This window comes from Lissotriton helveticus, chromosome 4_1 (genome assembly GCF_964261635.1).
Source record: "Lissotriton helveticus chromosome 4_1, aLisHel1.1, whole genome shotgun sequence".
In the NCBI taxonomy this organism is placed as follows: Eukaryota; Metazoa; Chordata; class Amphibia; order Caudata; family Salamandridae; genus Lissotriton; species Lissotriton helveticus.
This window is the reverse complement of record NC_136063.1, coordinates 1633227275-1633243069: the sequence shown is the minus strand read 5'-3', so window position 1 is coordinate 1633243069 and position 15795 is coordinate 1633227275. Positions and strand designations below refer to the sequence as shown.

Sequence of the window (15795 nt, the reverse complement as noted above, 5' to 3'; positions counted from 1 at the left end):
GCCTCACCCATCAAGAATGCGGGCATTACAATCTGGTCGGACCTTCTATCCGTTGATGGTATTCACCCCTGGGAAGTATTAAAATCAAAAATCGGGGACTCCCTCTCAAGATTTAAGTATTTACAATTAAGCTCCTGGTTTATAGCAGAGAAAGACTCTATAGGAGGAAATTGGGAAATTGAGTCACGGTGCCAGAATACAAATACCATCAAGAAGGAGGCGGGGTTTTGGTATATGAAGCTCATCAAGGCTGAGGATATAAAATGTCCCCCACAGCATTTAATTTGGAATATGTCAGACCTGCAAGCCGACGCCATCGAACTTTACGAGCCCTCTCTCCAGATTTTGTATAAATCAATTAAACCCGCCTCTTTGAAAAATAATCATTTCTTTGTTTTAAATAGACTATATTATACACCAAAGAAGATAGCCACATTTGCCCCCCTTTCCTCCTCAAAATGCCCAAGATGCGATTTTTCTCCGGCAGATGATGTCCATATATTCTTTCAATGTGAAGAGTTAAAACAATTTTGGCAGAATGTGGAATCTACTCTTGGAGCTATTTTTAAATTTAAGTTCAATTTGAATCTTCCAATTGTGATATTTGGCACCGTTAACATCTTGATTAATTCCTTGTCGGCTGTACAAAAAGGTCTGACTATGTATCTGATCCTAATCGCTAGGAGGGAGATTTGTAAGCTCTGGAAAGATCCACGCCCCCCGTCGTATGAGGATTGGCTGAGGGCTGTATTGGGTATGGCACGTTTGGACTTGGGTAACAGGGTCGACGATGGCTGTAACATATGGTCGGAGTTCCTGGTATGGGCCAGAGAAATGAGACTAATCCGAAACCCCTAAGTCCAATGATTACACCTAAGCTTTATCCAAAGAAGCTTGCCGGGTCAGGCCTAGAGCCAATGCAACTGCAGAAGCCTGGGGCGCCCCGGTTGGATTGATGGCTTTTCGCGTCTATTTGCAGTCGCTCTATGGTGAGATGAGGACAAAAAAAAAAGATAAAAGAAAGTAGCGTCTCCTGATCAGGGGGCGTCCCCTAATCAGGAGACGCTACTTGCTTTTGTCTTATTTACACTTCTTGACCAGAGAGTGAAACCCCAGAGGCACGCAACAAACTATGTCGGTTGTGCGTGTTTCAACACATTCTAACTTTAATTGATCACATTGTAGTGGCTACATTTGATTTATCTGTTTGGCACAATCTGTACTTTCCAGAGTGTGACTTTTTCATCAACTATGCGTCTCTTCATGCTGGACAATCACAAAACCAACATCATTTGGAAACCTATATGATTGGGTTGCTACGCACAGATGTAATGTCTGCACTGCATTATGGAAGTTGCACCAACTGTTGGTTGCTTGGGTGGCATAGAGAGCAGGAAGTTTTGAAAGTGGGGTCCTCCTCTAAGCTACTTGAGTCGAGGATAATGCCACTCTATGCACCACAGAAAATACAGCAAACTGTAAGTATTCTTCCCAAGTGATATTGGTTCTCAAACTTGGCCTTCGGTTTTCCCACTTCCTGAGTACTTTACAAAACCTCAGGATATTGAGCTGTGGATAGGCAGTTAATTTAAACATGACTTGGAGAGAGTTCTGTATTTTATGTGTTTTTATTATGTAATGGAGATAGAGTTGACTTAACCTTAAGAAGCAGCAGAGTGCTGTAGAGAGCATCACATGATCATGATGTCCTACGCATAGACTAGTATTGTGTGGGAGCAGGAATTCGAGTCCATTCTACACAGGGTTAAAGAAACTATAATGTGATGAGGAGAGGAAGTGTGAACATGCCATTGAGACAGTAGAGTACTAGACAAAACCTTGCCTTCGATCTTTACTTGACTCCACTACACAGTCACACTTGGCTATATTGCCAAAGTTTGAGGTACTGGGAGATGATGATTTTCTTAGAATCTAAAGATTTTGGTAAGTGTTAGTTGTTGTTGTTGGAATCCAGGCCATCAGGAACCAAGGTTAGTAATTTAACCCCTAGGCCACATTTCAACGGCAGAGATTTTCAACTGTGACATATCTGTTTGCAGTGTAAATAATATGAACGGTATTGCCAAGATAGTAAAGGCGTAGGAAGCGCTCCGTGGAGCTCAGTCCTCTGCAACATCATTTTGTCCCTCTGCCACTCATTTGCCAAAGTGCGCTCCCCCTCTAGTGACTTGCAAGTTCCTACTGCTGTCCTGGTAGTCCCTTGGTGTGCGCTATTTATGTCTGCAGTCGAGGCTATGTGTCTCTGCATGCTGGCCTGGTGCACTTTGGTGATCACTGTGCCACACACTGGTCCCACAAGTGCCTGTGGATAGTGCTCTCTGCTTGGGCACTGATGCCACAGGTCCACCATGATACTGCTGGATCATGACAATCCGATATTTTGGAGCCGGACTTCCGTGCACCAACGGTTGGGTTCTGGCTCTGTCGCGGTCTTGTCAGTACTTTCTTCTGGCCGCCCTGTGGAAGTCACAAGTGACAGCCGATCTCTTGGGAGGCCACGGAGCTGCTTCCATGGTGTCCGTGGTTGCAAATGGAAGGCAGATCAGAGTGGTCTGTTTGGCCCCTGTTGGTGTTTTCCTCCAGTCTCAGTGGCAGTTTGGTCGCTGCCGTAAGTTAAATGTCACTGGAGGTGGAGGGATTTCTACTGTAGATCTCAGAGTTTTTTCTGTGGAGCACATCTGGGTTGCAGTTTGCCCTGCCCCTAGTTTGAGGAGGTTTCTGGTAGCTGGTGTCAGGAATGCACTGTTTTCCCTGTCCCCCAGCATGGAGCTGGCCAGTCTGCTGTCTGGAGTAGGAGGGACTATGCCGTCAATTTGCCACAGTCAGACAAAACCAGCAGACACCTTGTCGCTTGCCCTTTTCACTGGAGATATTGAACACTTACGTAACCTCCTTCCCATCAGGAAGATACAGTGGCTATTAGGTGAAGTAACTTGCGTGGCATACACATTTAACCCTGCATTAAAAATGTTCAATGTTCTCCATTGACCCACCAACCAATGCGCTCCAGGCTGTATGCCTCATAAGTACTCTGTCCATGTTAGTAATAATCTACTGCTCACATTTCTGTACTGGCTGAGCCATTACCTTCAATTAAACGAGCCCTCTTAATCCTTGCATCCCCTGCTTTCATTATTTGCCTTGATGAGATTACGATAACTCTTTCATAAAAATTCACATCAAACATTCTCAAAGATTACCTAAGACTTTAATTGCCAACTCCTATCTCAACCCAGTAAAAAGTGATACATCTACAAACCTTCTATCTAGGTACCAGAAACATCTGCCTAGAAAAGTACCTCTCAACCCCTGTAATATCAATGATACCTGGAGAATAGTTGCTTATTGTATCCTCTCCATCTAATACTGCTCCTACAACCATAAATATCTACAGTAATGGATTGATAATGATCTAGGCTACCCAATAAAATCTACCGAGCTTCGACCAGATTTTATGGAGTTAGAAGTGAAAACTACTGTCTGAATCCTATATGTGGTAGAGTTCTCTTAGCCTCACTTAATCCCAACTGCTTCCCCCAGTTAGTCCGTACCCACCAAGCACTTCCTCTCCCTCCAATATTTATCTTGACGATAGTCTCACCACCACTTCCAAATGCCGTAATGGGAGCCCTCATAAATACAAGATTTGTAGCCAAAAATACCTTTAGTATGCGGTCCTCATCTCATCTCATGAATTTCACTTCCCTGCCATCATAGAGATGTGGCTCAATGGCTACTTTGTGGTTGTTATTGTTAGCCTCGTTCCACCAAATCACAATATACTACTTACAAAAAGGAACCAGAGAGGTTGAGGTGATGTGGCTTTGGTAAATCTTTACTCTCTCCTTTTAACCGTACTGGATGGCCCAACATTCACCTCATTAGTATACTTTATAGCTAAGGCCGTCCACTTTCTAATCACTTTCCTGGTCTGTGCAGTTGCCTACTAACCACTCAAGACATGCCTTCTGACCTTCAAATCCAGATCTATTAGTTGCCCTATATGTGCTTGTGCACTCCTATCATGTCAGAATTGTGTGCAATATGAACTTCCCGTCAGACAATCTTAGTTGAAGATATGAATTGCCTTGGTTTAAAAAAACTGGTCAAAGAACCTACACATGATGGAGACTACTACCTTAACCTTCTGTTTACAACAGTACTAAAAACGCCATGTTTCAATATGCATGAGCTTTGGTGGGGTCAGACCACTTATACAATTATCTAGACACCTTGCCAGACAGTGAGCCAGGATTTGTTGTTACTTGGGACCCCTCTACCCTTGCGCGCATCCTGAATAAAATACAACGGAAACCTAAATTCAGGCAATAAATGACATTGCTGCTCTCAACAATCCTGAGGATATTTGTAACCAATTTGATTTCCAAGTTAATCAAGGCCCTTGATTCTTTTGTTTCCATCCTCAGTCAGAAACTGTTGTACCTCAAAATCTAATAATTGGTATGCAGACAACTTGCTCCAAGTAAAAAGCAAGGCAGAACGTTACTTCTCTCTGATAAGATAGAATGCTATGTCCATGCCAGCGTCTACAAATAAGGATATACAAGGCCAAAGAAAAAAGAATACTACCAGTCCTGCATCCCTAAATATTCCTATTCTACAGAGGAACTGTTCCACACCGTCAATAAACTGCTATTTCCCCCTTTATCCTGCCTGCTCCCTTTTCTGACTCCTGTGATAATCTCATGTAATTCTTCACCATCAAAATTGACTCCCTGAGACCCCAAATCTTCCCGCTCTGTAGTCATCCATCTCACTACCCTCCTAGAGATGGCACCCTGTGAGAGTTTGTGCCTGGCATGGATTCTGAAGTCTGCAACATCCTCACCTGCTTTAAGAAAACCTCTGTGGGGGAGGAGCCGAGCCAGCGTCCAAGATGGCCGCTTGAAGATCGGCTCCGGCCGACCTCGCTCGCCCGACTCGCCATCCTGACCCTTATCCTGTCCCCCGACCCGTCCTCCGGGTGGGCGAGCTGAAGCGGTGCCCGTAGGAGTGGGCCTGGACTTTTATGGTGCCCCGGCGACCGCGCTGCGCCGCCCGTAAGATTGCCGCCTGCAGCTGCTGGAAGTAGGGGCCTCGAGTGCCTGCGACCCCCGGCCGCAACGCAACAACATCGGCCGCCGGGTCTGACTCGAGTCGGCCCGGCCAGAGATTGCGGGGGTCGCGGGCCGCAATTACAGCTGGTACCTCGCTGGATGCCCTGGCCCCCCCCTGACTGCGGGGGGCGTGTGGAGTTGCCCCAAAGTGGCTTGGTGCCCTGTTTTGGAGCCTGGGGTGCCGGATTGCCGGTTGTTGCTGGCCTGCTTCTGGGCTGCTCGGGCTGGGGCAAGGTGCCCGGCATTGCTCCTGCCCAAAGAGCCGTACTGGAGGCCCCTACTGATGCCCACACACGGCGGCACGCCTGGACTTACCTCCGGAAGAGGGACAGGGGGCGACCTGTCCCTGCCGGTCTGCTGTGCATCCCTGGAAGTGTGCTGTATTGGTGAGGAGGCGATCCCCTGTGTTCCAAGGGGGCTCTGGATGACTACGCTGGGCCCTTGTGGACGAGGAGGGGCCCGGAGTGTGCGCAGCTTTCCGTTTTTGAATGCCCGGGGCCCCTGGTCGGCTTTCTTCATTCTGGGTGCCGGCTGGCGGGGCCACAGGGTGGATTGCTACTTCCGTCCCATAGTGGTGGCCGGCTGGTGTATCTGAAGCAGGTGGGCACTATATGGACTTGCATCAACACTTGCCCCGGATGTTGCAGTTGCCGTGCGACTCGGACTGGGTCCCCAGATCGCATTCGTTCCGTGTGAGGTCGGTGGGGAGGCCTTGCCCCCGGCTGGGATCCGCGTGCCCGTGGGCACGCCACGGTGTTGACGCAGGGAGCGCGATGGCAGACACATTGTGAGGGGGCGTGATGGCGACGAAGACAGAGTCGGAGAAATTATTGCCCAAAGCCACCAGGGGTGCTAGGCAGGTCCAGTCCAATAAGTTGGACAGGTACACTCTGCCTAAGGGGTCACCGCTCGACTTGAAGAAGGGCCCGTGTGGAGGCTCCGAAGACCATCCTGCGGGGGAGGAACCGACGTTAAAGGATCTCATGGCAGCCATCACGGGGGTCTGGACGTCCCTTGGCCAGAAAATGAAGACTCTTGACAACAGGCTGGACACTGTCTCGATAGAAATGGGGCTGATTAGGGCGGACCTTTCGTAGGGCGAACGAGAAAGTCAAGTTGCTGGAAGTCAAAACAACAAGCCTTATTGTTGATGTGAACCAGCTGCAGCAGGAGGTGCGGGATCTTAAGTCCTCTAGGGAGTCTACTGATCGACGGCTTGATGAATACGAAGGGCGGGCTCGGCACAACAATTTCCGCAACCTGGGAGTGCCGGAGAAGGCGGAGGGGCAGGCTACGGATCTGTTTGTAGAGAACCTCATCCTCAACCATCTTAAACCTAAGGGCCTCAGTAAGTTTTTCACGGTGGAACGCGCCCACAGGGTTCCGGGTGGCAGGCCTCGTGTTGGGGCGAACCCAAGACCAATCATTGCTCGAGTCCTTAATTTTCATGACCGGGATGCTATCCTGCAAACGGCCCGAGCTGCAGATCACCTGGAGTTTGAGAATGCGACGCTCCTGTTCTTTCCGGACTTTACCCAGGGGGTGCAGAAGCAAAGGCAGAAGTTCTTGGCGATCAAAAAGAAACTGAGAGACAAAGGTATGAGGTACGCTATGATGTTTCCAGCCCGCCTTTGAGTGGAACTTGACGGGAAAGCCTGGTTCTTCGATAATCCTGACGTGGCTGCGGACTGGTTGGAGGGTGTTCAGCGGCCGGACCAGGAGTCCCGTGACCAAGGGGAAGCCGATGAACAATGACTTTGTTTATTATGAGATCAGCAGGGGGCGATAGACAGTTGTCCGGGGGAAGGCTCAACAGGGGGCTAATGATAGGATTTCCTGCAGATATGTGTTTATAATGTTTTTGAGGCGCTTTATGGTGCGGGAATATCCACATAGAGTTGGGGGGCAGGGGGGGTGGTGGGCCCGCACGTAGGTCCTCCTCCGTTTTCTACTTTTAGATTTTTGTAGATTAGGTGGGGGCGACAGGCACACTGCTAGTTGGGGATGAACGCAAGCTGTATGCAGGGGTGCAGGGAGGGGGGATGGTGGGATATGTTTGGGGTTTGTTTTGTTGTTACCATTTGTTGTTTTATTTCACACTGAGTGCCGTCAGCCAATCCTGTAAAGTCATGGTATTGTAATGTCTTCCGATAGAAGGGTGGCTGGGATTTCTGCACTAAGTTGGACTGTGAATGGACTTGGGGACAAGATCAAGAGAGGTATCGTCGGCCAGTTGATCTGGAGGCACTCCCCAGACGTGGTACTATTGCAGGAGACTCATCTCATGGCACTGCACAAAGGGGGATACAAATTGGTCGCTCATGCTGGTTTTACTACTGGGTCGAGAGGGGTTGGGATCCTGGTCAAGAACTCCTTTCCACTGGCCGTCCAGGCCACGTGGACCGATAATAGGGGTAGATATGTTGGGATTTCGGGGCTATGGGAGGGGAGAACTGTCACCCTTTTGTCCGTCTATGTCCCACCGGCCCTTCAGACTGATACTTTTCGTGACTTGTGTAAGATTTTTTTGACATTGCCTGTTGGGGTGCTGATTGTTGGTGGTGGATGGTGAGACGGATAGACACTCGGCTCGGGCTTTGTTGCCGTCCCGGAGGTGGCTGACTGACTTCGTCGAGACTACTGGTCCGATTGATGGGTGGAGGCTTAAAAACCCCAGTGAACTCCAATATACACACGCTTCGGCGGCACACAATTCCCTTTCAAGGATAGATTATGTATTGGTGCCGGCGGCACAGGCAGTTTGGATCCGGGAAGTGCGTTACTTGGCTAGGGTGGTCTCGGATCACTCGCCGGTCTGGATTGGTTTGGACCTTGGCGGGCGCGACGTGGTTAGCGTTGCCCCCATTAGCGCTTGGCGATTACGGGACCCCGCTATTAAAAAGGAAATTGTGCGTGTCGCCGACAGTTACTTTCAAGACAATGTGGGTACGGTGGACTCAAAGTGTTCCCCGTGGGAAGCTTACAAAACTATTATTAGAGGGGAATCGCTGTCGCTCATTTCGGGGAAGAAGAGGGAGGGCCGTGCTGAGGTTGACAGGGTGGAAGCAGACTTACTGGCGTTAGAACGGGAGGTGTCGCTTGACGCCACCTCGGAGGGACTGCACCGCCTCCGCCTCCTCAGAGATGAATATAGGAGCCTGGCTCGGGATAGAGCGAAGACACAGCTGGCGGATACCCAGAGCAGGGTGTACGAACATGGTGATAAGGCTGGGAAGTTAATAGCATGGCTGGAAAAAGGGGAATGGGCGTCACGGTTGGTACCGGTGCTGCAGACCGTTGGTTTGGATAAAATAACGGATCCGCAGCAGATTGCGGACGAATTCGCTGGCTACTACACGGCGGTGTATGCGGCCGAAAGCAGGTACACCGAGTCCAAAAATGCAGAGATGATTCGTGATATTCCAATGCCCACCCTCTCCGATGCGGACAGGGACTACCTAGACTCTCCATTCACGTATGACGAAGTGGCGTAGGCCATTAGAGGGGTTCGCTCTGGAAAGGCCTCTGGCCCTAATGGGCTTCCCATAGAGCTCTATAAAGTGAATGCAAACAAATTGGCTCCCTTTGTTAGGGATATGTTTAGCGAGACTAGGGAAAGGGGCCGGCTTCCGTATGATCAGCGTGTTGCAAATGTTGTAGTCCTGCACAAGGAGGGCAAACCGAAGATGGAATGTTCCTCATACCGGCCGATCTCCCTCCTGAATGCCGAACCGAAGGTTTTAGCAAAATTGCTCGCAACTCGACTGGTTAAGGTCATTACGATGCTGATCCATCCGGATCAGTCCGGCTTTATGCCCCGTCGCAATACTGCCCTTAACTTGCGCCAGTTGCACGGGGCCCTGGGTGGCGCATCAAAAATACACAAGCAGACGGTTCTGTTGTCCCTGGATGCCACTATGGCTTTTGATAGTCGAGTGGCCTTATCTCTTTGCCATCTTGAGCAGGTTGGGCATTGGTCCGGAGTTTGCTTCCTGGGTCCGCCTTTTATATTCCGATCCCCTGGCTAGGGTTGTAGTAAATAATCATAGATCTGCTGACTTTGCCTTGGGGAGGGACACCAGACAGGGATGTCCTCTCTCCCCATTGTTATTTGCCTTGGCGCTTGAGCCGCTGGCAAATAACAATGGGGAGAGAGGACATCCCTGTCTGGTGTCCCTCCCCAAGGCAAAGTCAGCAGATCTATGATTATTTACTACAACCCTAGCCAGGGGATCGGAATATAAAAGACGTGGGTTCGCTGGGACAGATCGATTAAGGGGCTTAGGTGGACGTCCGAGTGGGAGGACAAGATATCACTTTACGCGAATGACATTTTATTATACTTGACCTCCCCCCGGACTTCTCTGATTGTGTTTCTGGACGTCCTGGCGGTATTTGGAAGATATTCCGGTTTTGCCATTAATTGGGCGAAATCTGTTCTCTTTGTTTTAAGCGGTGATCCCCCCCATGTCCCCGCGGGCTGTCCGGTCAGATTGGAGTTGGAGGAGTTTCGGTATATTGGCATTTTTGTGTCTTTAGATCCCCAGAGTAGGTATAACAATAACTTGTTGCCACCGATGGCTAGATTCCGGAGGGACGTGGTGCGGTAGAGGTCGCTGCCGCTCTCCCTGCTGGACGCGCCGTCCTGTTCAAAATGATGGCTCTTCCCCGCTTCTTGTACGCACTCCAAAACTCCGCGGACCCGGTTCCCCCGTCTTACTTTAAGGAGATTGAGTCTCTCCAGAGGCAGCTCCTTTGGGATGGTAGACCGCGAATTGCGTTTTCTAAACTAACACTGCCGTGGTACGACGGGGGGATTGGCCTACCAAATATCTGGAAGTATTACTGGGCGTCTCAGCTGGCGGCAATCAATCATGCAATTTATGGATTGGCGCTTGACCCCGGTTATGCTATGGATCGCGGTCAGATGCCTGGTGGAGAGTACTCTAGGGCACTGTATGCCAGACGGGGGCGCTTTCCCTTGGTTGTGCCTACGGCAGTGGCTGTTCAGGTGTGGCAAGAGGCTAATTGTTCCCTTAAATGAGATGGGAAAATAACTTTGGCCACGCCACTATGGAATGCTGAATGCCTGGGTAGTTTATGGAAGACTAAAGGTTTTGACAAGTGGGACCTCATTGGGATTTCCCAGGTGGGAGATATGTGGGGCAAGGACGGGATCCTTACGTTTGAGGCTCTTCAGGAACGGCATCAATTGCAGGAGAGTGAGCGGTTTCGTTAGATACAAATTAGACATGCGTTGCAGACTTGCATTCCCCGGGGAGTTACGCCCCCGGAGGCTTCCCCGCTGGAAGATCGGGTGTTGGACGGTCATCTTCCGACGAAAACGATCTCCTTGATCTATAAAAAGCTTGTTAATCACACAGACGATCCACTTGTGGCTCCTAGGGAACAGTGGACCGTGGACGGGCTAATCCTAGATGATGAAGACTGGAGGGAGGCGGTAGCTTCCCTTAAGGGTAATCGCTATACAAATGAGACTCCGATTGGTGCAATTGAAGGTCCTCCCTCGTTGCTATGTTACCGGCCCACGTTTGCTGCGAATGGGTTTGGCTGCGAGTGGTGAGTGTAGAAGGGGATGTGGTGAGGCTGGAACGTTTATGCATATGTTATGGGACTGTACTGTCATCCGGGGGTATTGGACCACTGTTCATGATAAGATACGTGAGGTGTGGGGAGTTGGACTTGAGTTGGAGGCACGTCGTAGTCTCTTGAATGTCTGGGAACCAACTGATCTTACGTCTCACGGAGAGGTATGGGTCACGCTGGCATGTGCTATTGCCAAGCGCAATATCGCTCAACTATGGGGGGCTAATCAGCCCCCACATATTGGGAAATGGATGGAGGACCTGGACTGGTGCATGTTTAGAGAACGATCTGTGTACGTGGCCAGGGGTAGGCCCAGGAAGTGGGGGAAAATGTGGGGGCCTGGAATGTGTACAGAGGAGATATTTGTGTTCCCCCCGCCTCACCGGAAAATCATGTTGTGTCGGAGGATCCATGACCCGTTTGGTATTATTTGCATTATATTTTGTAATTTGGAAGATGTGACAACATTTATTGTATGTTTGGATGCCACCCAGTGTTATTTTAATGTTTGTGTTTTTGTTTTCCTATTTGTGTGAGTTAATAAAAAGAATTTTAAAAAAAAAGAAAACCTCTGTATCCTGGGACATTGCCAACACCAAAGTCATCAAGTCTGGCCTCCTGGCACAATCGCCTATTATCGATAATTTTATTAACCGTTCCTTTGCAATTGTGAAAAGCCACCAGTCCTTTAAGCATGCTATCATTAGTCCCACGTTAAAGAAAGCTACAGCCTCTCCTGTTATCCTAGCCAAATTTGGACAATCTCAGGCCTCTACTGGGTTACTAAGGTATTAAAATTGTCTCACGTCCACTCCCCACCGATCTGTAGTTCAGTGATTTTCTCATTGACTTCTGTCTGGATGCAGGCCACAGAGGTGCACTGAAGCTATCCAATTAAACATCGGAGAGGAACTCCATTTGGATTGCAACCAGGGCCTTCCTTGTGCACTGAAACTACTTTACCTATCAGCCGCCTTCACACATTGGACAACCAGGTGTTCAATGATAGAATGGCAACAACCTTAGCTAGAAGATAGAGAGTACCTCTCTGCTTTTGTACAGTAAAAATAACATCTACATCTTGATGATCTTGGTAAATGATTTGAAAGGGGGCAAAACAGTTGTGTTTGATCATAGAAAGTTTCGTTTCTAGTTTGATAGTAGATGTTCTGTCAGATTAAAATTTTTAACCCTGGAATTGTACTATGTGTTGTGCTCTCTCCTTCCCATATTGGTTGGTTGGTAACCCCCGTTAATATCACCAAACATAGTTTTAGCTGGGGCATCCCCCAAAAGCTGTTTCAGTTCCTGTTTTCACACCTTAAGGTTCCATCAGGATCCGCTCTGCACTTTCCTCTTATTGATGGTCATTTTCGGTTTTAGCTGCTAAGCTTCCTGTTCGGCATTCCCTATTCCAATTTTGTGTGACGTTTGCGAAGATCTTTTGATTGTACTAAATTATTACAGTCACCACTGTGCATTTGTATTTGAGACAGTTTCCATAGGAGGAGCTTTTTTTCGCTTTGCTAATAACTTTATCGCATTTTACGAATCTTCACGGAACTTTCCCCCCAAAATGTTCACCAACCTCTACTCTTTCCTTGAAAGTTTAGGGGTGATCCGTCAGGCGGGGGCTAAAAATAAAGGGGGGGGGATATCTTCATAAAACACTTTTATCCCCTTGCATTTTCCACAGGAAAATTATGTAACAATATTGAAAAAACAGCTGAATAGAATTACATCTCATTCGGCAGAAAGTTCAATGTTGAACCACAAAGCATGCTTTTTGCGATTTGGTGTAAATCCTTTCAGTGTTTTTTAAGGAATTAAAGTTGAAAATGTATAGGTATCTGGAAGAGAGTCTTGCGAGATTCCTGTGGACACATAACTTCAAATAATGAAGAGATCTGATTGACCGTGAGAGATTTCACAGGAGCAAGAGGTTGGCTGCCACACAAACAGAAATGTTGCAGGTGCCGTTACAGGGCTCAGGGACTAGGGGCAAGGTAGGGATACCCTGACCCCCTAAGCTCCTTTAGTTGAGGTCCCAAACCCCCGCCCCCACACACCCAGGGGTCAAATTTGAAAAAACAAATGTGGACGCTGTGATCACGTGGGACTCTCAGTAGCCAAAGTGATCCCCTGTGCTCCCGAGATTCTCGATGGAGCACAGCCTCCTAAGAGACCCTTGCAAAGTCCCACGGGATAGAGAAAATAATTTAAATAAAACACAAAGAAGAACTGTGCATTCTAGGGAGTTTGCTAACCATGGGGCTTGGGCGCAGGCATGGCTGAAGGTTGTCCTCATCATTATCTTTATGCATGGTAATACCATGATAAGAACACCTTACCTAATGTTACAAAAAAAAAAACTAGCCATTTACTGAAAAAAACTGAGGTTAAAGAAGAATTGTAGTTAGGTGAACAAGCCAGTTAAAATTCACCAATTATAGTTAACTGACAACATCTGAAATTACATCATTGGCTGCCTTCACTGTGTGGTGGTGCTTAGCCCTTTCAAAAGGAGCCCATATGAACACAAAGCCGTTCCCTTAAATGCTTGGGACAACTACTATGACAACGTGTGTTTTCTGAGACCACAAATTATTTTTGCTTTTAATTTTGTTTATATTGACGAAGGTCCAGCAGCTCCTTCAACTATAAAGTTTTTCAGAAAACATATAAAAACAAAACTAGCATTGGCAAAGCCAAAAGGCTGGCAGCCCACACCAGAACTATTGACTTTGCTAGTGCTTGTTCAGGAATTAATGCTATTTCATTTTTTTAAAATAAAAAATGACTATTCAAATATTGTACCTCTATCAGTTGTTAGTTGTGTTTACCTTGCACATTTAATTCTTTTACGTACAAGTCAAATGGCAAAGCCAGTGTTCTGCAGCGGACCCACTTTGCTGGTGTTATCAGCCATTGTTTGTTCTGGTCTGTGCTGCCTTCAGTTTGCTCTGAATTAACTTACCCATTTGTTGCTTTTCCATAAATAAGCGATACCTCGCCGGACACTTGATATTGTACCGGACAGACTAGAGACTCTCATTGATCGTGCTGTGATTGCCTGCTTAAGTAATGGGGAGCTTGATAACACAGTCACATAAAGTCTCCCTTTACCCTATCCCGGTCAGTGAGGTTGGTCGTAATAGAAGATAGAGCTTCTCAGTTCAAGTGACCCAACTCTGTACCAGTACCCACACAAAGAGAACTTGGGACCACTTCTGATAGAAGCTGGAAACATGGCCATTTGTGACAAACGTACACTTAATAAATCCCTCTAACATAGTATGACTTAATGTGTATATAAATAGGTATCTTACTGCTACAGTTGTGGAACCAGTTATTGAAACATTCTGTGACGGCATACACATTACAGGTTATATGAAACTGTGATTAGCACAATATTCAACGGCCCTATCATCAGTTTATCATAAAATGCAACTTATTATGCAATGTCTTTAGTGTGTAATGGACCGACCTGTATGATGTATGGGACCTTATTATCATTATCTTTGTATGTGACTGGAAATCATGTCATGCCATTCGTCCTCACTCTGTGGTGTCTTAGGGGTCAGGTGCATGGAATTTAATGTTGATGGGAGAATTTTGGTGGGAGAATGTTGGTGGGGCGGCAGGCGTTGGAGGTTGGAGAGAGGCTGAAGACCTGGAAACAGTTGGATGGCTAGAACATTTCTCATGGAGACTAAACTACAGTTTACACAACTTGCAAAGCCTATTCCTCTTGTTTCTGGAGAGCCACTTTGTTGTACATGCTCTATGGTCTTTGTGTTGGGTAATATCATTAAAATGCAGTGTAACAGCATGCACCATAAATTTGTTACGATTTGAAAGGATAAAGATTACTAAATGACCCATTATACGTTGTACCCCTCGCGACCTATTCACCCAGCAAATTTCACCCTTCCCTCATTGGACACGTCTCGTTCATGCACATCATTTTTGCTAGGCCGATCTGAATTAAATGGAGCTGTAGCCACAGAAAGGATTATTTAGCCGTGACAATACACAAGGAAGGTGAAGTGTCCGGTCAGAAAGTTGCATCAACTTCAATTCTGTAATGCCCCTTGCGCCTTCCAAGCTGCCCTACTTTCCAGGAGTCTTGCTACTCGACAATGTTTAGACGAGCCCAGCTGTGCCTGACTGTAGAAAAGAACATCTATGCTGAAGTAAACTTTGCAAGAGCACCACACGCAGTGTGCTACTTATCCTCATGCAGTAATGCATCTGTTTTAATCTAAGAAAGTGTGAAAAAATTGTTAGGGGAGGAAATAAAACTATATTTTCTAAATGATTTTTCTAAATGCTATCTTTCTTTCAGCCAAGAACTTTTCTACCAGATATTTATTTATGACTTTGGGAACTTTGGGATTTTAAGATTATCTGTGAGTATGTTTATTAATACATTTATTTTACATTTACAGAGATGTGTTTATTGTATATTTGTCGGGCGCTCCGTTTGTGGCCAGTCATTGTCTTTCAGGGCAGATTGTGCCTTTTTGATATAAAAATAAATCATAATCTTGCAAAAACATATCCACCTGGATCAAGCTTATTAAAATGAAGTGCAGAAAAAAATAAGTGTCAAGTCCTAGTTGATGCTGTTAGCAACTCCGGTTTAAAGAGAGCAAGGCGTATGGGGCAGTCATTGGGGGAAACTGAGGTATGTGGGGTCTCTCCATGTTTATAGAACTAGTAGGAGCACAGAAACTTATTGTTGTATATTTATACTTTCTTCAATGTGGCTACTTGGTGTCTGTAGTCCTTTCTTAGTGTTCTTATCTTACCAGTCTCCCAAAGTATCTAAGAGTGTTCTATCTGTGATGTGAAGATTCCAGCCTTGGCAGTTGATGGTCTGGTCAGCTGTGAGGTTTACTGCTCTGCTGTCTTATCTTATACTATCTTAATAAATATATCTTAATAACCTGAAGACGTGTCCTGCTGCCTACCTAATCTACTTACAACACTTATCCTTGTGTTCTGCTGTGGTCAGCCTGTGTAATAAAATATCAAGGCAACTTTC

General features: G+C 47.0%; 1 protein-coding gene across 1 annotated transcript in view; it reads left to right on the top strand.

Annotated features, from left to right (window-relative positions):
- Positions 1 to 15795, top strand: part of MLH1 (mutL homolog 1) — a 440315-nt gene that overhangs the window by 309333 nt on the left and 115187 nt on the right. Inside the window, exon 15 of the mRNA XM_078685874.1 lies at positions 15094 to 15157. Within this exon, the coding sequence (XP_078542000.1) occupies positions 15094 to 15157 (64 nt within the window). The remainder of the gene's footprint in view (positions 1 to 15093; positions 15158 to 15795) is intronic.